The sequence below is a fragment of the Ptychodera flava genome, chromosome 6 (genome assembly GCF_041260155.1).
Source record: "Ptychodera flava strain L36383 chromosome 6, AS_Pfla_20210202, whole genome shotgun sequence".
NCBI lineage: Eukaryota > Metazoa > Hemichordata > Enteropneusta > Ptychoderidae > Ptychodera > Ptychodera flava.
The window spans coordinates 570,931-595,956 of record NC_091933.1 but is presented as its reverse complement, the minus strand read 5'-3'; the positions used below and the strand labels follow the sequence as shown (position 1 = coordinate 595,956).

Sequence of the window (25,026 nt, the reverse complement as noted above, 5' to 3'; positions counted from 1 at the left end):
ACGTACTTCCGCATTCATATTGTGCAAATCCGCAAGTCTTGTCGCGATATTTGAGCATTTAACTTGATCGTCAGTGAAACAAAAAGATGTTTCTCCATATCAAAACATTATGTGTTTTATATTTTAGGGTTCTGTTTAAGTAATAGACATGAACATTTGGATTTATGATCCGTGATTTCCGCGATCCGTGGCATGATTCAACCTGGCCGTGGATACGCACTGACTTTTTTGGTGATGACCCCTGACCCAAGTGTCATCGATACGCTGTGCGCTGTCCGAGCATCGCTTGCTAAATTCATGGAGCTACCAAAGCTCCATGCTAAATTCAAGCGTAAAGCAAATGTATCGAAAGTCTAACATGCACAAATTTGTCAAGTCTTTGAGTATTTTACTTTTGAACTGCTATGAAAATGGATATCTACGTATAATTCGTTTGAAAAACTGGTATGCTGAAACAGGTTTCGTGCCGTTATAGTGCGATATGTACAGTACAGCAGTGATAGCGATTGCAGGTTTTTTACAAAGGCTGCGTTCACAAAAAAAGGTGGGGGGGGGGGGCTGGAGGTATTCATTCAGGAAGGGGAAATCGAAAATTTTGGGGGTAGTAGAGGGGGACTTGAAAATTTTGCTCTACCTGCAGGGGGCACTTGAAAATTTATTGGTTCCCTTTTATGTTTTACATTTTCCGATTCCAAGTTTTTTGTAGGTAATCTAATGAAGTGAATACCATTTTATGTCATTCAAATGTTGTTATGTTAGTAATAATTTAACAGAGTCTAGAACCATTTGTCACATTCCATGACTTATATCTCGAAAAAATCTAAACATGTGTGATTGTCGTAAAAAAATCTAACTTGAGCCTAGTAACAGGGCAGAAGCTGCAACCGTTGATGATTTTTGCAATCTATCTAATATATCAACTACAGTTTCCTGCTGTCTCCCTACAGCATGCTCAAACACACAATGTTCAGTTTGTCGACAAAACCTGTATATATAAATATGTATTTAGGTGATAGTTTGATTAGAGTCCAGACTGACAGTCAGTTGTCAGCACTGATACGTGGTACACATACACAGGCTGTGCTAGCAAGCTGAATACTGGACAGTTCAACATGCTGTAGAGAGTAGAACAAGAACGCAGTTGTATGATAAACTGAACAAAAATAGTGTCAAAATTATCAAAGTTAATACAACTTCTTCCTATGGGCAACTGTCACTATCAGATACCGCCCTGCTACTGTAGTATATACGTGAGCAGTGACAGAGATAGCTCTGACTCCGATATACATTGTAGTTGAAGAAGAGTTTGTGTCTCATGACAGTAAAACATTACCTAAACAAGATCAGGCCAGAAAGCAACACAAGGAAGAACACATGAAAATTTTTGCATTCTAGCATATGAGAATAATCAAATATTAAAGAAAAAAAGAGGGGGTCACCGTGCTTGATTTTCTAAATTTTCACAGTTTTGTCAAAACATTATACAAAAGTAAAACTTTAAACAGTAAAGATGAAATGAAAAAATATATGACTAATTATTTATTTTTTAACCAAATTTGCAATTATTACGCCAAAAATTTCAGAGATTAATACATTTATTTGATGGAATATTTTAACCTTCCCGTATTGTAAATTTTGAGTAGTATCTAAATCGTATATGTCTTGTACTTTTGAAACAAATTTTTGGTAGGTCACCGTGCTCAGTTTAAGACGCCATATTTGATTTCTTGAAAATCGCAATTTATCTCTACAAATCTTCTTCTCCTGAACCAAAACACTGATGGAAGTGAAATTCCACTTTTGTCATTCTTAGTGAGAGCTCTTTCAGGTTTGTGAAAGGCAATTAGATCGCTCACATGTTTTTGCCGCCATATTGTATTTTGCATGGAACAGATAAATGTGAGATGATGTTCAAAATTCTTCTTTACAAGAACTTGACTGTTTTCAAGCTAAAATTTTGCACATAATATAATCAGTGGAAGATTTGGAAACCAGGTTAATCGCTTGGGCCCCGCCAACGCTGCTTGCAGCTTTAATCCTCTTTTTCTTCTTCTTCTGCCGATTCTTTGTCGACCTAGATCTCTAAAACGGCTGAACGAAAACTTCTAAAATTTGCAGGGCTAGTAGGTATCAATTCGTACTCGTGCACCTGACCCTTGAAATTTTGATTGGTCACGTGACCTGGTGGCCATATTGGATTTTCCAAAAACCTAAAAATGGCTTCTCCAGAAGACCTAGGGGTCTAGTCGATTTGAAATTTTTTGTATAGTAAGTATGACCTAAGGTCTCTAGAATTTGCAAATAAAATCGCATGCGGTCACGTGACCTTGGCCACCATATTGGATTTTCTAAAATAGTCATTTAATCTTTAAAAATCTTCTTCTCCAGAACTGAAACATCGATTAAGCTAAAATTTTACTCATGTCATCCTTACAGTGATCTCTATTAAGTTTGCAAAAGACATTTCGATCGGTCACGTGGTTTGGCCGCCATATTGGATTTTTTGAAATCACAATTTAATCTTTAAAAATCTTCTTCTCCAGAACAAATTCACCAATTGAACTAAAATTTAATAAATGTCATCTACAGTGTGATCTCTTTCAAGTTTGCGAAAAGCGTTTCGATTGGTCACGTGGTTTGGCCGCCATATTGGATTGTGCAAAAAATCGTAATTTAATCTTTAAAAATCTTCTTCTCCAGAACCAAAACACTGATTAAGCTGGAATTTTACTCATGTCATGCTTACAGTGATCACTTTCAAGTTTGTGAAAGGCGTTTTGATCGGTCACGTGGTTTGGCCGCCATATTGGATTTTCCGAAATCGTAATTTCATCTTTAAAAATCTTCTTCTCTAGAACCAACACACCGAGTAGACTGCAATTTTACATGTATCATCTATTGTAATATCTCTTTCAGGTTTGTGAAAGGCATTCGGATAGGTCACATGGTTTTGCCGCCATATTTGATTTTGCAAAACTCGTAATTTAATCTTTTAAAATATTTTCCTCCAGAACCAATACACAGAGTGAACTAAAATTTTACACTCATAATCCCTAGTGGTAGTTCTTTCTAATTTCCGAAAGGCGTTTGGGTCAGTCAGGAGGTTTGTTCGCTGTAGTGGATATAGCGAAAATCGCAATTTAATCCTTAAAAATTTTCTTCTCAAAAACCAACACACAGATTTAACTGAAATGTTACTCATATCTTTCTTAGTGCGAGCACTTTCAAGTTTGCGAAAGGTATTTGGATCGGTTAAGTCGCCCCAATGTTCATAAGGCAGCAGTTTAAAACCTCGTCAAGATCGATCAGTGATGTATGTTATATTGTACACTTGAGAGTCAAAGACGGAACAACAGACTGCAATGCCCGCTGTCAAATTCAACTAGCAGTCGCACGAACCCTAATCTCGGCCTATTGTGTATAGTAACTTCAGCGCCCAGGTTTTGTACGCCAGGATGACGTTGTCAAGTATACTGCCACGGAAGTACTTAGAAGAGCGTGCCACTAACTTTAGGGGTGGCCGACTGCTGTGATTGACTGAAATAGAGCGGGACAAGGTCCTGCCACAATTACTGGGGTCTACACACAGCTGTTTTGTGAGTGTCAAGGATCATAAATGAAGCTATTCGGGTAATTTTGTATGTAGGTGTCTGAATGCACGTTCACTTGTTCATCACGAATAAAAAAGTAAGATATATGACATTGCAAGGTGTGGTGATTTTTTTATGTTTCTCTATCTGACATGCATGGAGTGGCCCTGGTGTGTGTGTAACTGAGAGCATGTAGCTGATTAAAAATGTAAACAAGACCACATCAAAATTGCTGATACACATCGATTAAAACAACACCTTGTGTAATGAAGTTCGTGGTGACGTTGAGATCTAATTGAAACTAAAATGTCAATATTATGAAGTAAGGGTATGATAAACATTATAGGCTGTTTGTCATAAACATTTTGAAATCGGAAAGTGAGAAGTAAAATACTTGTAGAAAAATGTATTGCGTCACTGTTGCTGAAATAACAGGCTATCGACTCAATGCCGGCGAACTGCAAAATCGTCACTCACAGCCTACAGGTAAAATGGTTAATCAGAGCTGGACGCTCTTGCCATTGTTCTAGGTCTAATTAGGTGCGACCATATCAGTTGTTAGTGTAGCTGTTCAGAATGTTGTTTGCGCAGCTTATTACAGTGGGAACACTCAGTAAACATGCACTTCCTCAATTCCAAGGTTTGAATATTTAAGCATGTGGACTTGAGTGACACCAACGTTCAGAAACAACAATGCTAGAAACTTTTGCTCCAAGTACCACTACTGTCACTATTCAGTTTCAACGATCAACTCCATGAGTAATTTAGAACGTTCTTGTGTATGTTATCCAAACACTCTACATTAGGTGCCATACAATATATTCTTTGTTTGCCGTTCGCGTGCTGGTAGGATTTTCAATGGACGAAATCTGAAAAACAAACATAAATCGCCTGCTTGAAAATAAGGTGCGTTGTGGCCTTCCTTTGTTCGCAATGAGGCAGGCAGTGTTTCCGCTGCCTGCTCGCAAAATCGCAAATGCGAGAAAAAAGTAGCGTTTGCCGAGAAGATTTAGGCAAATATTATCCAAACTTGCGGATCGAAAATTGCAGATGACGTCATCACTTTGTCTGTCCACGCGCTGTCCTGCATTCAACTTGAGAAGTAATACTTTATCTCTGTGCATCCCCGACCTTATGCGTCAGAAGATCGTATTTGTAACACATACAGTAATGAATAAAATTGTTACGAAATAGCTAACAAACCAAAAGTACCCATGTTTACCATGACTATTTGACTAAGATGTTACTAAGTTTTGGGTTGGACAACTTCGCACAATGTACCTACAGATTGCTCCGTGCACTGTGCAGTACAACGTCGTCACAGGCGTGCTGTTTACTTGGTAGTTTGTATAAGTATAGTTTATGCTACGTTCCGACGTTCTCTTCCGTAGAACGTCAGAACATAGCATAAACTACACTTATACAAATACCTAGCTCTGCATGACAGGGCTGTGTGTTACCGGCGTTATACGATGTGGTGGGAGGCCGTATAACGCCGGTAACACACAGCCCTGCCATGCAAACAGCACGCCTGTGAGTGTCATCATCAACACTGAAGGATCGTAGTGACGGTGAAACTAAGCAAAAACGGCAAACTTTCGTTTTTGACTTTAGGCAGCTCCACCAATATTGGGGAGAAACCACCCCTAACACAGGTTGTAAGCGCAAGTAAAGCTATGAAATGGAAAGAAAGATTATGATCAGAGTAGGAAAGTCGACTGGAATTTGCAAAGTTAGGAACGGCATGGTTAAAAGCATACGGCTTTTTTTCAACGTTGAGCGAGTAAGGCACTCCTGAACGGCGAAAATGTTGGTGGTGTAATGCTGCCAACAAGAAAATATCTGTACTGACGTTAGGAACTTGTGTGAATTGGCTTCCTTAAAGATGAATTCGCAAGAATTTCAGTGTATTGTGACGTGATATTGTAAACAGATTTTCAGAGAAGGCGCTCGCTCGTCCGCAGAGTACAGTCGACGTACTTCCGCATTCATATTGTGCAAATGTGCAAGTCTTGTCGCGATATTTGAGCATTTAACTTGACCGTCAGTGAAACAAAATGATGTTTCTCCATATCAAATCATTATGTGTTTTATATTTTCGGGTTCTCTTTACGTATTAGTCATGAACATTTGGATATATGATCCGTGATTTTCGCGATCCGTGGCATGATTCATATCAAGCTGGCCGTGAATAGGCACTGACGTTTTTGATGATGACCCCTGACCCAAGTGTCATCGATGCGCTGTGCGCTGCCAGTGTCCGAGCATCGCTTGTTAAATTCATAGAGCTACCAAAGCTCCATGCTAAATTCAAGCGTAAAGCAAATTTATCGAAAGTCTATAATGCACACATTTCTCAAGTCTAAGAGTATTTTACTTTTGAACAGCTATGAGAATGGATATCTAATTCGTTTGAAAAACTGGTATGCAGAAGCAGGTTTCGTGCCGTTGTCTATAGCAATATGTGCAGTACAGCATTGATAGCGATTACAGGTTTGTAACTATTAAATATAGCTGCATCGCATACGCCTAACTTTTGCCTCAGGACTAGTATTATTTGACACTTAAAAAGGAGGATTCGTACTCAAGGCTGTTATGATTTGTTCAGCTACCCACTCTTCTTACTGCAAAACTTGTAATATTATAAAAGAGACTGTAGTTTCAACTTTTACCACGATGTTTAGCATTTGTTTCCTGAGTAACAACTCCATACTTTGTTATTGCCAGTAACTTTTGCATTTTAATATTTTGAATTTTCAGGTTTTGAAGAACACCCTTTTGTTCTACCCCACATTTTGAAATTCATAGTGTACAGGTCATTAAAACAACTAGTACTACGCCAAGAAAAATAAAACGTTTCTTTCTTATTCTAGACATATTTCAAAAATTATGTGGTGACGCGGGTTTCTTTTTTCATTGTTCAATCAACAACGCAGGAAAAAATGACAACATCATGATGCACGCAGAGATAAATGTACAGCAGCGTTGCTTTATTATTTTAGTACAGCAACAGTTCAGCGGTTTAAGTGCAGCATTTGCACAGTTTTCACAGAGTAATTTAAGAGTGAAATATGTATACAGTTCTAATCTGAATGTTAGTGTCAATTATTTGTACGGTTCTGTTTTATACATGCACTATCGTGATGTATTTTTTGCAGTTTTTTTTCATGTATTTCCTCATTAGCAGAAAATAGGACGCAGAGGAAGAAAAAAAACTTTATTTTTCTTGTCATCACATCAGTCTGTATGGCTGACAAGTGACCACACAATTAATGGACTTTTATTGTAATACTATTTCCCATTTGTCTATGACACACACTTTTAAAGTCATGTAAATGGGAAATGGGGAAAATGATCTTTGACACGAAATTTCATGTATAACAACTAGTTCAAGGATATATCAACACATAGGACACATATTAATTTACAGAATGAGCTAGGATGGTATACATCAATCTGGCTTAAAATGCTGGTTCGCCTAGACATAAATGATGTGGTGAGGCAGGAATTTGTTACTGTAATTTTTTTTATTCTTCAATCAACAACACGGAGTTAAACATGACAACATCATAGGAATGCACGCAGACTGCACAGCAGTGTTGCTTAATTATTTGTGTATAACAACAGTTCTTTGATTAACTTAAACGCAGCATTTGCACAGTTTTGACAGCGCAATATAAGAGTAACATATGAGTACAGTTCTGAATGGAATATAAGTGTCAATTATTTTTTTAAGCTTCTGTTTTATACATATACTATCGCCGAGTTTTTTGTGTTTATTTTGTTTTTAATTATTTCCCCATGAGCAGGATGACAGACAAAATTTTTATTTTTCTTGTCATCACATCAGTCTGTATGGCTGACAAGTGACCACACAATCAGTGGAAATTTATTGTAATGCTATTTCCCGTTTGTCTATGACACACTTTTCAAAATCATGTAAATGGGAAATGAGAAAAATGATCTTTGACAGGAAATTTTCACTTATAACAACTAGTCAAAGGATTTGTAAACACATAGGACACATGGTAAATTTCCAGAATGAGCTATGATGCTCTACATCAATTGTACTTAAAATGCTTGTTCGCTCTCTCTGTCAAGCATACTTTTCACAATCATTTCACATGGGAATTGAGATGCGTGAGCTTATAAATGTATTTTCACATGTGTTAACAACTAGTCTAAAGATTTCTCTACACATGAAACACATGGAAGCTCAAAATTTGCACATTGTATCATCAATGCAAGTACTTTCAACCATGGCAACCGCTTGGGCCCCGCCAACGCTGCTTGCAGCTTTAATTATTGATTGTTATCACTGCCCAACTGAGAAACTTCTATTTTGAACTTGTTCTTGGATTGCCAATCACAGCAGTGAGTGAGAGAATCCAGCTGAAAATACAGCTAAAACAGAGATAGTTAAAGAGATGTTTCAAGTCTACAGTAACTGACTGGCAATTCAAGTCGAGACTTGTTTCTGTCACTGGAGCAAAGAGGATGTCCTGGAATAGTTCTCACTGATTTTCAGGTTTTCCTGACTCTATCAGAATGTGAAAGTATTGAATGTGAATTGAATGTTACAGGTATTGTACCTGATAATCTGTGTCTAGACCAACATACTTGTAGAATTGAATTGAGTAATACTCACTCCATCCTTTTTGCTCATCACCTCAGCATTCAGAAGTCCTACAACAGTACCAACAGAAGCTTTCCAATGTTCTTTGTGTACATCTCCAAATAGAAACAGGGCTATCACAATATTTACATTATGTAAGTCATTCAGTTTCCATATACTGTATTGCTTTCCCTGTGAAGATATCAAAATATGAGAGATGAGGGGGTTCAGCAGATCTCAGCAGATGTAGCCTTACGTTTTGATCATGACATGGACCATTCAATATGAACGATAAGGACAGAAAACAATTTTGCCTCACCAAATTTTTTTACCATAAATGGCGATATTAATTTCTTTACAACAAAACGAACATTAATTTTTGTATTATAAAACTGTATCTTAAAAGCAATATTATTTTTTGCATCTTGAAAACTGAGATTTATCACCAAGTCTTTGTGCAATAATTATTTCTGATTCAGTATATTCGCACAAAAGGCTTCAAACATGAACAAAATGTGAAGAAATATGTTTTGTTTTAGTTTTTAAGACCTGACGAAGTAATTTAGGTACAACCTTAAATATTCCTGTATGCAAGCTGCATTCAGAGCATAGATGTAAGCTCTGTACAAAGTTCCTTCTGAGGTACACATTGCACGTTTCATATATTTGCTGAGATTAGATGAAATATGAAAATTGTTATGCAACACAGGCGTCATTCAAGGGGGAAGGGGAGTGTTCTCTGGAGTTTCATGGGCAATGTTCTTGTTTCTACTAGACTTGATATCTCATTGGGTGATGGGCTGTGCAATGTATATGGAAGGGACTCTTACAAGTGCAGCCAGAGATTTGCCGAGATTTGAGTAGAACTATACGTATAACAACATTCTGTAACGTTACGGGCAAATTACTATACAGTAAAAGTGGTTTTCTTTGGTGAATAATGTGAAAGATTTTTGTATTTTCCTTTCATTTATGATGCATATCACCTTACAACAGCATTTATCACATGCTTCCCGAATCTAATGTTGCATGCTTCATAAGATTCAATGGTAACTTGCCACACAGTCAACATTTGACTGAAAACATGAAAATTTAGGGATAGAAAAATGATCAAATTACATGTTTTACAAAGGAAACACTGTTTATACAAAATAACGCATAAAATAATCAATAAACAGCATAACAGTGATTTCAAAATATCGATGTGCCATTTAATGATGAAATTAATTCTATTTTTTCAACATATTTTAGTCTGACACCGAAATAAAGCACATGATTACGATTGTCATTTGTACGTAAACCCAAAAATTTGGAGTGAAAACTATGTAGAGGGAGGCATGTAATAAAAATATTACAGGCCAAAGAAGGAACTATGCAACATCGAGGCTGGAGACCATCTACCCTCCTGACGTCAGGCAAGAGGTCACCGACCCTAAGGCACTCTCTGCAGTCCCTTGTTATCATATATTATATTGGACTTACATTAGCGGATGTCTTAGGAGGAATTTTGTTGACGATGACTCCAATTGTAACCCAGTCACCATTAAGACTTTGATTGGTATTGATGTGTCTCTGTAATACTGACATTCTGACCATCTTCCTGCCTTCCATTCTCTTCTTCATCATGGCTGATGATATCAAAGGATTTCTGAAAGATAATATCATTGTATATTATAACATGTAGATCTCTAGCAAACACAAACCACTTTCAACATTTAACATCCGTGAAAATTTTGTTTCATCACAGTAAATGTTTGATAATTAAAACAAGTCATTGTTGATGACACAGTCCCCACTTGAAAATGAGTATTTTGATTACAGGTCCTCAGAGAGGATAGAGTCCTCTTCATTAGGTCTGTGATAAAAATACTTTTGAATGAATTCGCTTGATACATGTCTGAGTTATGGTTCAGGACATGAAAAAATCGTAACAAAATGGTCGCACAGTGGCCATATTGGATCGCATCACAAAACAAATTGATGTGCACAGCTATGACATTGGTCGATGTCCTTGTACTAACTTTGAATAAAATCGGTTGAAACATGCGGATATGCCTGAGAAATGGCTCTGTACATGAAAAAATCATAATAAAATGGCCGCCTGGCGGCCATATTGGATCGTATCACAAAACAGATTGACGTGCACATGTATGACATAGGTCAATGTCCTTGTACCAACTTTCAATAAAATCTGTTGAGATATGCCTGAGTTACGGCTCTGTACATGAAAAAATCGTAATAAAATGGCCGCACAGCGGCCATTTTGGATCGTATCACAAAACAAATTGACGTGCACAGCTATGACATTTGTCAATAACCTTGTACCAACTTTGAATAAAATCAGTTGAAACGTGCCTGAACAATGGCTCTGTACATGAAAAAATCGTACTAAAATGGCCGCCTGGCGGCCATATTGGATCGTATCACAAAACAAATTGATGTGCATATGTATGACATAGGTCAATGTCCTTGTACCAAGTTTGAATAAAATCAGTTGGAACATGCCTGAGTAATGGCTCTGTACATGAAAAAATCGTATCAAAATGGCCGCACAGCGACCATATTGGATCGTATCACAAAACAGATTGACGTGCATATGTATGACATAGGTCAATGTCCTTGTACCTACTTTGAATAAAATCGGTTGAGATATGCCTGAGTTACGGTTCTGTACATGAAAAAATGGTAATAAAATGGCCGCTATGCGGCCATGTTGGATCATATCACAAAACAAATTGACGTGCACAGCTATGACATTTGTCAATAACCTTGTACCAACTTTGAATAAAATCGGTTGAAACGTGCCTGAGCAATGGCTCTGTACATGAAAAAATCGTAATAAAATGGCCGCCTGGCGGCCATATTGGATCGTTTCACAAAACAAATTGATGTGCATATGTATGACATAGGTCAATGTCCTTGTACCAAGTTTGAATAAAATCGGTTGGAATATGCCTGAGTAATGGCTCTGTACATGAAAAAATTGTAATAAAATGGCCGCACAGCGGCCATTTTGGATCGTATCACAAAACAAATTATCGTGCATATCTGTGACATTGGTCAATGTCCTTGTACCAATTTTGAATAAAATCGGTTGGAACCTGCCTGAGTTATGGCTCTGTACATGAAAAAATCGTAATAAAATGGCCGCCTGGCAGCCATATTGGATAGTATCACAAAACAAATTGACGTGCATCTGTATGACATATGAAGTAATCCTTGTACCAAGTTTGAATGAAATCACTCCAGGCATCTCTGAGATATCTGCGTGAACGGACGGACGGATGCACGCACGGACGCACGCACGGACACAAGCACGGACATGACCAAACCTATAAGTCCCCCCGGACGGTGTCCGTGGGGACTAAAAAGGAGTTGGTACTTGGATATCTAAGAATTTTGTAAACTATGAAAATGTAACAACATCAAATCAACAAATGCAGTTTTACCATTATGGTATGTGGTTTTGAGGCTTGGAAGGATTAAAATGAAGGTAAGATTGTATTTTGTGGAATATCAGCACAGAATTTTACAGATATCAATGGTTTTATTGGCACAGCAACTGTATCTTCATTGCCCCACAGCAGTGAAACCTTGATTTTTTTATTGGCAACATGGTTTTAAGAAAAAGGATGCTGTTATCTTTTTTCTATTTGTGACATTTTTTAAACAACCGATACTGTTGTCTTTAACCAGGGTCACACATTAAATTTGGCCAAGGCCATATTGGTCCCATGTAGCACCGAATCAGAGATTAAATTTAGTTTCCATTCAGACATGATCGTAATGAAACTTAAGCTCAATATGGCCTTTGACCTTGAAAAGTTCAAAATGCGGGCTTGGATAGCACTGCAATGTTTGTGCTGTTCATGCTTTTCATATGCGTTTCACACACAAAAAGGTTAATATGACTGCCTCTCATTATTTCAGCCATCACAGACAATTTCAGCATATCTTCACTGAGCCTACAGGCCAGAGTCAGATACGCCAGTGGTGGAGAAATCATCAATACATGGCATTTTAACGACATTCTTAACATGTGCATCTCTAAGTTGTGCAAGCACTATGAACTGGGTGACATAGTCTTGTCTGTCAAACGAAACTTGGCGGGGAAATTGTCGTTCTGACTGTACACAGGATGATAAGCACTAGAATGAAACTTCTGGTAAATGTAAACTTGATGACAAATCATAACCTGAGACCCTAAAAGATCTGTGATCAAAACTGGCGATCATCTGAGACCAGGGCTTGCGTTATGCATCCACACACAGAAATCTGGGCTGACTTAGATTTTAAGTTGGCCCCAGTCTCCGATTGGAACAAAATTGGTCCAATGCTGGGCCAATGAATTCAGACAGCTTTTATAACACCAAAGTAAAAGTAACATCAGTGTAGAAGCGACACAACTTTGTGTGGACAAGGTATTTTTTGTATTGGCACATTTTTTTAAACAATTGACTTGTATGTTTGTCTTTTTTTACATTGGGAACATTTTTTTTGGATGGATCAGGGCTCGAAAATTCTCGCCGCCCGACGCCCGTGACAAGTGAATTTTGAGTCCGGGCAAGTGAAAACAACATTCTCCCAGCCCGACGGACAAGTGAATTTCAATGAGGCCACTGTACGTACGCGCTGCCACTCTCTCTCGTTCTTTGAGTGTACCGCTTTCGATATGGCCGGCTGATAAAATAGCTCTGTTCTGCTTGGTTACAAAATGGCAAAATATTGACGTCTTTGCACGCTTTTATGTTTTTTTCTTCTGATGAAATCATGTCACGATGCCTCCTCAATAGAAAACTACAGCTTTACAATAAAATGTTGTAAGGTGTTGAAACAATTTACCCTCCTTCCTACAAAGTTGCAATGTATTGAACAATTTACTCTCCTTTCTACAAAGTTACAAATTCCCTGGTACGTGAAGCAAACATTGTTGCTGTTCAATACTGCAATCAGGGTCCCTCTTCCCTCATGGACGGACCATACTACAATACATCATGGACGTATATCGACCGTGAATACACTGAGGCTTGGCTTTGCCTGCGTGAGTCCCGCGTACCGACGTCTTTTTTAGTCCAAGTTTTACCTACATTGCTTGAATCAAAATTTGGCCTGCAATTACTCAGTTTGATAGTAAAAACCATTATTTTAAAGGAAACTTTCACAAACAGAGTCAGAATACAAGGGAAAAGGAGAAAAACTTGAGGTTTTCTGAAAGGTCAAATCTGGGTCATCTTATGTGATGTCATGATGAAGACCCCTTAAGTACACAATTATGGTGCAAAAGAAACCACCTAGGGAGGTCTAATAGGTACAATCTTATGATAAAAGGTAATTTCTTGCTTTCCAATTTAATGGCATTTAGCTTGACTGCCAGTTTTAAATTAAATTTTATTAACAGTTATTGCATTTAGGAAAATTGTCAACAGCAGTTGCAGTAAGCATATCCATTTCAAATCATCACATTAATATTTCTGCAGATTCCTCCAGTTTAATGATGTAACAGTGAACATCACCAGACATTTCTTGATGATATCAAAATATCAAATGAAAATGTTCCTGGGCTACAATGTTATCATTATCATTAAAACTATTACTACTCTTTAAAACATTGGGAAATGAATTGAACAATATCATTGTGTCTTCTTTTAAAGGATTTTGACCTGACCCTTTTGTCTCAAGAAAAATACTTACGCTGAAGATGCTATTGAGCCTGCTTGATCACAACTATGACACAACACCACAATACTTGTATCTACACTGTCACAATGCTACCAAATGCTTTCTTCTGCATAGAAAATTTGTATTTGTGTTGCCAACAAAACCACATAAGGAGCTTGTAGTGTATATGTATGATAAGTTGTCATACTGTGAACACTGACTCAATGCTGCAGAAGTATTCTGTATCTGTGGTAATATACACTTCACGTTGCTACCTGATTTTTAGAATTGCTACCTAATTATTTCTTGTGGCAAAAGTTTACCACTAGAAATGAATAAGTATTTCAATCCCTTCAATGTCATAAAAACACAGATAATTAATGTAATAAAAACTAAACAAATATTTCTTTAATGTAAAAACTATCATGAACAACATACAAAACATCTTGATTTGTAAAATTAGGAACTCCTGAATGCCGAGAAAGCTGTTGCTACACTTGAGATCATAAACTGTTTAAAAGTTGCTCAAAGTGGCTACAGGAGTTTTGATTTGGCTAATGAGTTGGCTAATCATTTTGGTGACTTCGGGGAACCCTGCAGTTTATGCACATACCACGTGGTAGCAGTAAACTAAATGATACTGAAAGTTTTACATGGGCACAATTTGGCACAACACCGGTGGCCTATTATATACTTACCCTTGGTGCACCTACCTGACTTGCCTATTTAACACAAGGTACCAGGTCATGATGACACACAATGACAATGTACCGGTGTTGTTTTATTGAAATACATTACATGTCCCCCCAAAATTTAATTTGTCCCCATTAAGACCTACTATGGGTCACTGTGTCCCCATGCTAGCAAAAGCTGGCTGAAACACTGTGCATGTATACGTTATATAAGATATTATTTTTGATACACAAACTAAGGACACAAATTTATCAGTAAGTTACAGCTACTGTTTCTTTACAATGACATGAATAAAACCATACACATTTACTCCTTAAATCATCTGAAATTCAGGGCAAGTGAATTTTTCTTCCGGACAAGTGAAATTGAAAATTCACTTGCCCTATGGCAAGTGAATTTTTAAAAAAATTTTCGAGCCCTGATGGATACCGTTGTTGTTTTGTTAACCAAGTTAAATAAACAGTGCAACAAGATTTTGATAAATGGCTGATGTTTTGATGTGTCATCACTAAACAAAAATATTCATCCTCACTATGACATTGAAGTTCATTCATATATTTGTGACTTTCTATAATAAAAAGTAATAGAAACACTAAGAGCTATACCAGACATTTCTTTTACCAGATATGAACTGAAAATGCTCACGTGTTTCATTATATATTGCAGTTATGTGTAAATTTGAACCTTTGCCACATGTTTGCAACTTCATTGAAAGTATTATGAACAATATTCACCGCTGATTAATTCTAAAAGGTCATGAAGTATACAAATTTGTAATTAGCTGAAATAAAAATATTAAAGTTCTTTGAATGCTGTCATTGTACCACCACTTTATATAGCAAGTGTAATTACCTTTAGCCAAGTCCTTCAAGCCATATATGCCGAACTTTGAAAGCTCATTAGATATGCAAATTATAAATTAGCTGACATGAAAATGTGAAATGACTTTTGATATTGTTTTAACCCGGTATAATCATCGATGTACATAGCATGTTTTGCCAACTTTGATCAAGCAAATCCCAGTATATATCCGTAATTAGAAAAGATAATTGAAAATGCAAATTAGGAATTGGCTGAAGAAAAACTGCATAGTATCTTTAATGTACATAGCAAGTTTCATCAACTTTGGTCCAGTCAATTCAGATATATCCCTAATTAGCAAAGTTCATTAAATAGGTAAATAAGGAATTAGCTGAAGTAAAAATACTTAATGATTTTCAATAATATTGTATCATAGTATCTTCAATATATGTAGCACGTTTTGTCAACTTTGGTCGAGTCAATTCAGATATATATCCTTAATTAGGAAAGTTCATTAAATATGCAAATTAGGAATTGGCTGAAGAGAAAATAATTAATGACTTTAAATAATATTGTATTATAGTGTCTTTCATTTACATAGCAAGTTTCATCAATTTTGATCAAGTCAATTCAGATATATATCCCTAATTATGAAAATTCCTTTAATATGCAAATTAGGAATTGGCTGAAGTAAAAATGCTTTTGACTTTCAATAATTTTATATCACAGTATCTTTGATGCATGCAGCAAGTTTCAACAACTACAATCAAGTTAACTCAGATACACATCTCTAATTAGGAAAGTTCATTAAATATGCAAATTCAGAATTGGCTGAAGTAAAACTGGTTAATGACTTCCAATAATGTTGTATCATAGTATCTTTAATTAGGTATACCAAGTGAAAATTTTAAAATCATTTAATCGCTTTTTTTTAATTCAATTTAAAAAGAGTGCTTGGAAAATGATAAAAAATACTTTTTTATCTGGTCAAAATCGGTTCAGTCATTCAAAAGTTATGAAGATTTTTGTGTATGTAATACCTCGCGGCCGAAGGTCATAGTATGGAAAAAAAGTTAAAATAGCTGAAATTATAGATTTTAATAGGCTTGTTTTCCCAGAAATACATGACTCTGTAACAAATATGTTGCTAAAAGTATTTAAAAGTAACTTCTTTTTACAAAATAATTAAATCTTTTACCAAAGGAAATTTACTCTTTGACGTAAACGCATCCAAATATGACAGTTTGTCTGATTCTGCATCGCGGAAAATTTACAAAATGACTGAAAAATACAAATTTTGGCAGATTTACAGTCATTCTGATGCAAAATTATTGGTGAACTTACAAAGCATTGTTAATCTATATGCACTACTACTGTAGTGTAATTTAAAAAAAAGGAAAGTTCACTCAGGAAATGTAATTAGATAGTCAGAAATGTAGAATGAAATTTGACTTAACTGCAAAATATGCCTTTGCCGGACAACCAAAAATAGGGTAAAATATTAAAATTAGCCATGTTTGTCAAAGTCTAGTCAAGAACATTGACATTTAAAAAGTACAAACAAAGCCTATCAGCAAAGAAAAACAATTTTTCAACAAGTTTCAAATAGATATATGGTAAAATTTCTTCCCAGATCATTGTAATTTTGACCAAAAATGTCACTTTTGTACAAAAAATGACATTCACATTGGGTGATAAAATATGAAAAGTTACCATGTACAAATGTATACGCAAAGTCTGAACGAATATTTCATAATGTCAGACCATCTTTTCTGGGTTTTTATCTGTAGAAAACCCTTTGTTATGAGTACCAATGAACATTCAGCAACAAAGCTACTCTAAATGATGAAAAAATGTGACAGAAAAACCCATTTATGCAAATTTCTCGCTTTGAATGAGTGCTGGTGGCGTACACCTGCATGCCATGGCATGGTTAGTTAACCACTGGCTATGAAAATTTAAAAGTTTTGAAATGTTTATGAAGTTCATATCAAAATTTTGATGAAGGAATATCTACTTTCACAAAAATAACCTACACCAAATGTTGCCATGGCAACCATTCTTTTTATTAAATTATCAGTTATCAACAAATTCTTTTTGTATGCCAAGACAGCTCATCTCAGAACTAGACATACTTATATCCACAATTTGCAACACCCTGAAAATTAAATGATCTTCAACAGCTCTGATTTACATTTTCATAATTTCCTAAACATGCCTTTTTTGTTTTTTATTAACGCCTCAATTATATAATTAGATATTACTGTACCATTAGAATATGTGAGGTTTTAATCTTACCATGATCCACAATATTTTTTGGTTGTTGGAAAAAATCAAATTGAAAGTAAATGGAATTTGAAACTGTTGTGAAGTAATCTTCAATTGCAGATACTACTACAGAAGAGTTCAGCACTGCCAAGATAGGAGTATAGCACACTGAATTTTGAACTTCAGAGTAATGAAAATGACTGAATTGAACTGTGTCACAATAAAGTTTCTTTTATTAAATCAATGGTTTCATTTTTTCCTAAGATTGTAGAGACTAAGGATCAAGGATATTAGTAACTTTCAACCAGGAAAAAATACCAATATGTAGAAAGGATCAAAAGAAATCAACTTATTTTTTTCTAAACCTATTACAAAACCGGAAAGTAACACATAATTCTCATTTAAGTGATTAGGGCTACATGTAGTTTCATTCTTGTCGATGTTTGATAATGGAAAGGAACACAAAAAATAATATAACTTAAACTATCATTATAAAAATATTTACGAATTAATCTCAAAGGCAACAAAACTCCAAGCATAACATTACACTATGGTTCAGAATGTTCATTTACAAAGTTCACTCAAAATGTTCTTTGAAAACGATTGTATTTTGACAGCCGTACCGGCAGCTACTTACTAAGGTCTGTAGCAAAAGAGTTCTAAATATTGTTGTTTTTCAGGTCAACAAGTGATTGAATAAAAACAGTGTGTCATGAAACGGTAAAACAACAACTGATAAATAAGTTACATTTCTAAAGAGTAACTAGAAACGCCTAGCAGAGAGAAAATTTCATCCCGTTTCACAGAAACTGACTGCGTTTTCGAGCGCCGCAGCTATGAATGGCAGATCTGGGGAATCCCCGCGAAAATCGCTCACACTGGTCCAAAATGATGATCGTTCGCTTTTGAGCTGCATGATTCAGCTGGTCAAAAATATTTTTATTTTGTAGATAATTAATTAAATTTCTTATTTTTTTATTTCGTTTGTTAATTAAAAGTCATTTTAATGTTTTTAGAGGCTTTAAAAAAATTCAAAACTCGCTAAAAAAGCGACTATTTGGCCAAAATTCAAACGAAAAACATGAAAATAAAGGTCGAATCATGGGCTATCTATCTATGAATACTTTCAGTCTCTTTACGATTGGGCTCAAACGCGATAGTACGCTGTGTATACACAGGCTCAGTGGTCTTAAAATAGCACGTTGAAAACATGGCCGCCGCTCTCGCCGATGCACGATTTTTGCATCGAAATTTTTCACTCATTTTCGTTCGTATGACTTTGACACTCCAGGAAACGATTGAGAAGAAAGGGGTAACTTGAAGTGTTGGGTATTTGCTGATAATTTGCCAAATAAAACGAGAAAAAATGCTTCGAAAATTCCAACACGCTTACACACTCAGCGTTTTCAGAAGCCGTAGCATGTTCGTGTGGTATACCTACTTTAATGTATGTAGCAAGTTTCATCTACTTTGTTCCAGTCAATTCAAATATATATCCCTAATTAGCAAAGTTCTATAATTATGCAAATTAGGAATGGGGTGAAGTTAAAATGCTTAATGACTTTCAATAATGTTAAATCATAGTATCTTCAATAAATATACCAAGTTTGGTCAATTTTGATAGAGTCAAATCAGATATATATCCCTAATTAGGAAAGTTCATTAAATATGCAAATTAGCAACTATCTTTCATGTCACCCCTTAATGGTTCCCACTGCTGATACATCTTGGTGTGATCAACATTTGTAGCAAATCTCATAAAATTGTGGGCAGTCCTTTTTAATGTATATTCATTTTTTCTAAAATCACTAATTATGCAAATGAGCAATAAGTATGCAAGTCACACCCACTAAAAACTAATCAGTTCTTACCATTTGCTAACTGAATCTATGTACCAAATTTGATTCCGATCTGATCAGCCGTTTTTGAGATATCGGACCAACAGACAGACAGACAGACAGACAGACATCGCTGCGACATATGCTCACGTGTGTGAACACGTGAGCAAAAAATGTTCAAGTCAAAGTCAAATAAGTTCAAAGCATTTTAGCATAAACAGCCATATATCAGCATTTTAATAAAATAAAAACTACAGATATTGTTATCAGTATGGGGCTTATGTGTCCTTTACAAATGTACAGACTGTCAGACAATGACAACCATGGAGACACATTGTGTTGATGGTAACAAGCAACTGTACTAGAGCCCGCCACTATCACAAATTGTTATAAATTCTTGAATGAGGTAAAACACATGTATTCAACATGCTTGGAAATGACAACTCCTTGCCTTTAAACATTGTTTTATGTCATTTCAGAAGGTAATCTATCTAGTTGATTGAGAGCATTTGTGATTTTCCAGTTTTAGTACATTTTGTTCACAGGAACTGCTCATTCATGCCAATCAAAATATCTTTTTTTGAATAGAGACAATTCCTCTACAAAAAACAAACAAAGGAAAATTACGCACGTTGTTCTTATTTGTGAATAAACTTCTGTTTCATATTTGGCAGCATCTTCTTCTTGCTGTTTAGAATTGTTCCTTAGCACAGTAGATGTCCCAGGAAAGTTGTGGCAAGTTGCAGCTGAAGAGAACTGGCTACTCTTGAAAGGCTGAGATGGTCCACTTTTCACAGAATCCTTACAGATCTTCCCACCATCTTGATCTTTCAAGAATGAGTTTTGCCCAGTAGAGGCAGAGGTGACATTTTTGGCTATCTGATGAGCTGAAAGTGAAGTTTGAGAGTTCTCATGTAACTTTCATGGTTTTCAAAGGCACTGTAAATAACATGAACATGTCTTGTTGTACATTACTTTGTATAAGTGTCTGTGGTGTTTGCTGTATGTAGGCATTGAAATACCGGATGACATGTCAGCGTTTGTATAACTCTGTAGTTACAATACAACATCTATGATGTTCAGTTAATCTATTTCATTCTGAAATTATTTTGTTTACAGCGATTTGAGTCAGGTCTTCCATTTTAGAACTACTTAAATTGTAAAGCGCACTGTTAATGTTACATTGAAATGCTAATATGTTTGAAAAGTTTCAATGCATTAACCATATGTTATAGCTCATGCAAGGGACTATGTGCCTGAAAGCAGGTGACCATCTGTCCAATGTCAAGTTTCATGCCTCATTTACACAACTTTCACTCCAAAGTTTTAAATGAATTGGCAAATTACAATCAAATGCTTTTCCATGACAGATGGAAATCTGTTAAAAACAAGAATAATTTTCATAATCGAAAGGTGCATTGATATCTTGAAATTTCTTTATGCATATTTAATGCCAAATTTTCTAGAAACTGTATTTCCTATGTAAAATGTGTAATTTGATCATTTGAAAGCTGAAGTTTACAAGCTGAAAATGGTTCTGGTTCATTTTTTGCTCACGTGTTCACACACGTGGGCATATGTCACAGCTATGTCTGTCTGTCTGTCTGTCTGTTTGTGTGTCTGTCTGTTGGTCCGATATCTCAAAAACGGCTGATCAGATCAAAATCAAATCTGGTACATAGATTCAGTTAGCAAATGGCAAGAACTGATTAGTTTTTGGTGGGTGTGGCTTGCATACTTTTTGCTCATTTGCATAATTAATGATTTTAGAAAAAATTGATATACATTAAAAACAACAACACACAATTTGATGAGATTTGCTACAAATGTTGATAACACCAAGATGTTTCAGCGATGGGAACCATTAAGGGGTGACATGAAAGATAGTTGCTAATTTGCATATTTAACGAACTTTCCTAATTAGGGATATATATCACATAACACCAGTGCTACAAAATTTACATTGGCTTCCAGTCCAGAAACGAATTGATTTTAAAATTCTTTGTTTCACTTACAAAATTATTACAGGCCAAGCCCCCGACTATCTAGCAGAAATGCTTACACTACGTCATACTGGTCGTACACTTAGGTCCCAGTCTAGTGGTGCGATCATTTTGCATCAGCCTGTTTGCAACACGGCTTTTTATGGCAATAGAGCCTTTTCTGTATGTGCTCCCCATTTGTGGAATGCTTTACCATTTGAGATAAGGCTTGCTAATTCTTATAACAATTTTAGAAGTCAGTTAAAAACTTATCTTTTTAGATCATTTTATTCCTAGACACTTTTAAAAATTTTATCTCTTTGCATTTTATTGGTGTTTTCTCGTAATTTTTATTTATAATTTACCTCTTTTTTAGTGTTGTGTAAAGCGCATTGAGATTTTAAAAATGTAATGCCCTCTATAAGAAATAAATATTATTATTATTATTATTATTTGACTTGGTCAAAATTGACAAAACTTGGTATGTATATTGAAGATACTATGATTTAACATTATTGAAAGTCATTAAGCAATTTAATTTCAGCCAATTCCTAATTTGCATATTTAATGAACTTTGCTAATTAGGTATGTATATTTGAATTGACTGGACCAAAGTAGATGAAACTTGCTGTATACATTAAAGATACTATGATACAACATTATTGAAAGTCATTAAAGAGGCACTCCCACTTGGTAACGTTTTTAAAACACATCTTTTTAATGCCAACGGTCGATATTTGACATGGCGACTGCGCGCGGATCGCGAGATATCGATAAAAACATGTCCTCAAAAAAGTTAAAGTTTGAATTCCGGTGGCCCACCTGAATTCAGCTTCCGAACATAGGGAGGCCAGCAGGTCGCCCAGGACATGCTGAATTGACACTCAATCACCAGTGACTTAGTCATGTTCAAAATTGAAAAACATCGATAACGGGAAAGAAAATTGTGGAAAAAAATACATGAGGCTAAAAATTAAAAATGCAGCTATTCTCTCATATGTTTTTTATTTCTTTATATGAACTACTTACTTTTTGAATAAACTGCAAAATTGAGCTAGAAACGGTACCGGGAACGGCGATCTGAAACATGGCAGCACCTAATATTTACATCACTGATTTTGAAACGCATTTTTGAAGGTGAGCCAATCAAAACATCCCTTACATCGAATACTCATTTGAAAGCCCAGATCTCGCTCTTTCTCGCGATATAAGGTTCTTCACCAACATAGGGCAGTGTATATGACCAAATCCGAGACAAAAAATTGAGAGCGATTTTTCCGAGACCTAACCTGACCAACTCTCAGTGAAACGTCCTCTAGTACGCAGTTTATCATTATTTCTTTTGAATTTTTGCTAGAAAAATGAGAAATTTTGAACAGCTCACGTATTTATTGACGAAGATATTGACCACGCTTCACAGTAAGTGAGGCTACCCACATTTCTCCATGATCCGTACACACGGAGATCACTCATTGAACTGGAGCAAATTTCTTCTGTACACAGAACAGCTCGGTCCCTATATCAAAATTCTGGGACCATAGTTTTGATAATCATAATTCTCTAATTTCTCACGGTGAATAATGAGAAGATCAATCCCTTTTGCGCAGAGATAGCAATTTTGTGATTTTGTCGACATAGATTTTTGACAGCCATACACAATATTTTCAAGGAAACTAAGGGAATAAGTTGCATCTGTGTTGGCAAAAGAAAGGGTATTGATTTTTTTAAATGTTTGTAACAAAGGAAATTTGCATGTCTGACAGGTGGTATGATGAGACCATCTTAGTTGCTGATAACTTTACCATGACAAGTATGCAATTTTTAGCACCTCCAAACATCGACTTCTCATTCAATTTACTCCTGAATTTTAAAGATGATCAATAATTTTGGAACATAGTTTTAACCAATAATCCTTAAATTAAATTCTAAGTTTCAAATTGTTCAGAAACTGATAAAATTGAAGAAGCCTTTACCAAATAATGTCAAAACTCCACATGGCCCCAGTGGTGATGTTTTGAAAGCCTTTATTTGGATAAAATACTTTTTGTAGGTAGTTTTAATGCAGTAGAGCTATTTAAAAGTGTCATCAGCTCAAAAAGACCTTCAATTTTATATATCACTTATGCCATTTGAGCTTAATATTTTCATTTTGTCATTTCTCGTTAAGTGTCGTTCATCCGTTGCCATGGATAAATCCAATATGGCCACCATCGTAATCGCGTAATTTTAGGATACATTTGTGTGTGCCATTGAAATCTATCTCCATGCCAAATTTGGTACAAAAAGATGTTTTATGAACAAAGTTACAGCAAATTTACTGTAAATTTCAGCTAAAACTCCTTCATTTTTGTCCCATTGTTCCCATTGTTATTATATGTATTGTCTTTCTACAGAAAGCGTAAAAGTGAATGTAATTGTAACCGTTCATCCAATTTCGAAAATTAAAAAAATGTTTAGCTTCTCTCATTGAAATCTAAAAAACTACATTAATTAAAATGCAGATTGAACATTTCAAAATTTCAGTTGGCCTCCCTAATAGAACGTTCGGCACTGGGGCCATTGTCAACTAAGCTATGGAGTACGAGTCTATGCTGACGCTGCTGTACGCCATAGCAGTACCACTCGCGTCGGTGAGCGGTAATGTCCCATGGGAGAAAGTCGAGTCCTACTGACTCGGCAAAAAAACGAAAAACAAAGTTTGCTGATTCCACCAGAATTCACATAGGTGACTAGCACAGATAGGTGAGGTTGGTACATAGTATGCATAGTGGCCGCCGCGTGGTATGCGCGCATACCACACCCGGCGGCCGCTATGTATCGAACCACGCGTAACTGTGTGGCAGAGGACAAAATGTAGTCATCAGAGGCAACTAATATTTTACACGTAGAAACTGATATCTATGTGGTATTCTTTAAAAATTTAATACAACTGATTGAGAATAATGAAAACGACAAAAACTAAGGAGAAGTTTTAAACCAGATATGAACTGTAAATGCTCACGTGTTTCATTATATATCGCAGTTATGTGTAAATTTGAACCTTTGCCACATGTTTGCAACTTCATTGAAAGTATTATGATCAACATAATGAACAATATTCACCACAGATTAACTCTATAGGTCATTAAATATTCAAATACGTAATTACCTGAAATAGAAATAATTAATTTCTTTGACTGCTGCCATTGTATCACCTCTTTATATACCAAGTGTATTTGCCTCTTGTCAAGTCCTTGAAACTATATATTCCAAACTTTGAAAGCTCATTAGATATGCAAACTATAAATTAGCTGACATGAAAACTTACGTGCAAAATGATTTCCAATATTGGTATAACCTGGTATAATCATCAATGTACATAGAATGTTATGCCAACTTTGATCAAATAAATCCAAGCATATATCCCTAATTAGGAAAGCTCATTAAATACACAAATTAGGAATTAGCTGAAGCAAAAATGCTTAATGCCTTTCAATAATGTTAGCCTACATAATGGTATCTTTAATGTACATAGCAAGTTTCATCAATTTTGGTCATGTAAATTCAAATATACCGGTATATCCCTAATTTCAAAAATTCAT

At 35.7% G+C, this 25,026-nt stretch overlaps 1 protein-coding gene across 4 annotated transcripts in view; it reads right to left on the bottom strand.

Annotated features, from left to right (window-relative positions):
- LOC139134529 (protein MCM10 homolog) overlaps nucleotides 1-25,026 on the bottom strand; it is a 90,951-nt gene that overhangs the window by 49,163 nt on the left and 16,762 nt on the right. For all 4 annotated transcript variants that reach the window (XM_070701391.1, XM_070701394.1, XM_070701392.1 and 1 more), the window contains 3 exons: nucleotides 20,095-20,350; nucleotides 9,688-9,853; nucleotides 8,239-8,397 (listed from right to left, as the gene is read on the bottom strand). In XM_070701391.1, coding sequence (XP_070557492.1) covers nucleotides 8,239-8,397; nucleotides 9,688-9,853; nucleotides 20,095-20,350 — 581 coding nt within the window. The remainder of the gene's footprint in view (nucleotides 1-8,238; nucleotides 8,398-9,687; nucleotides 9,854-20,094; nucleotides 20,351-25,026) is intronic.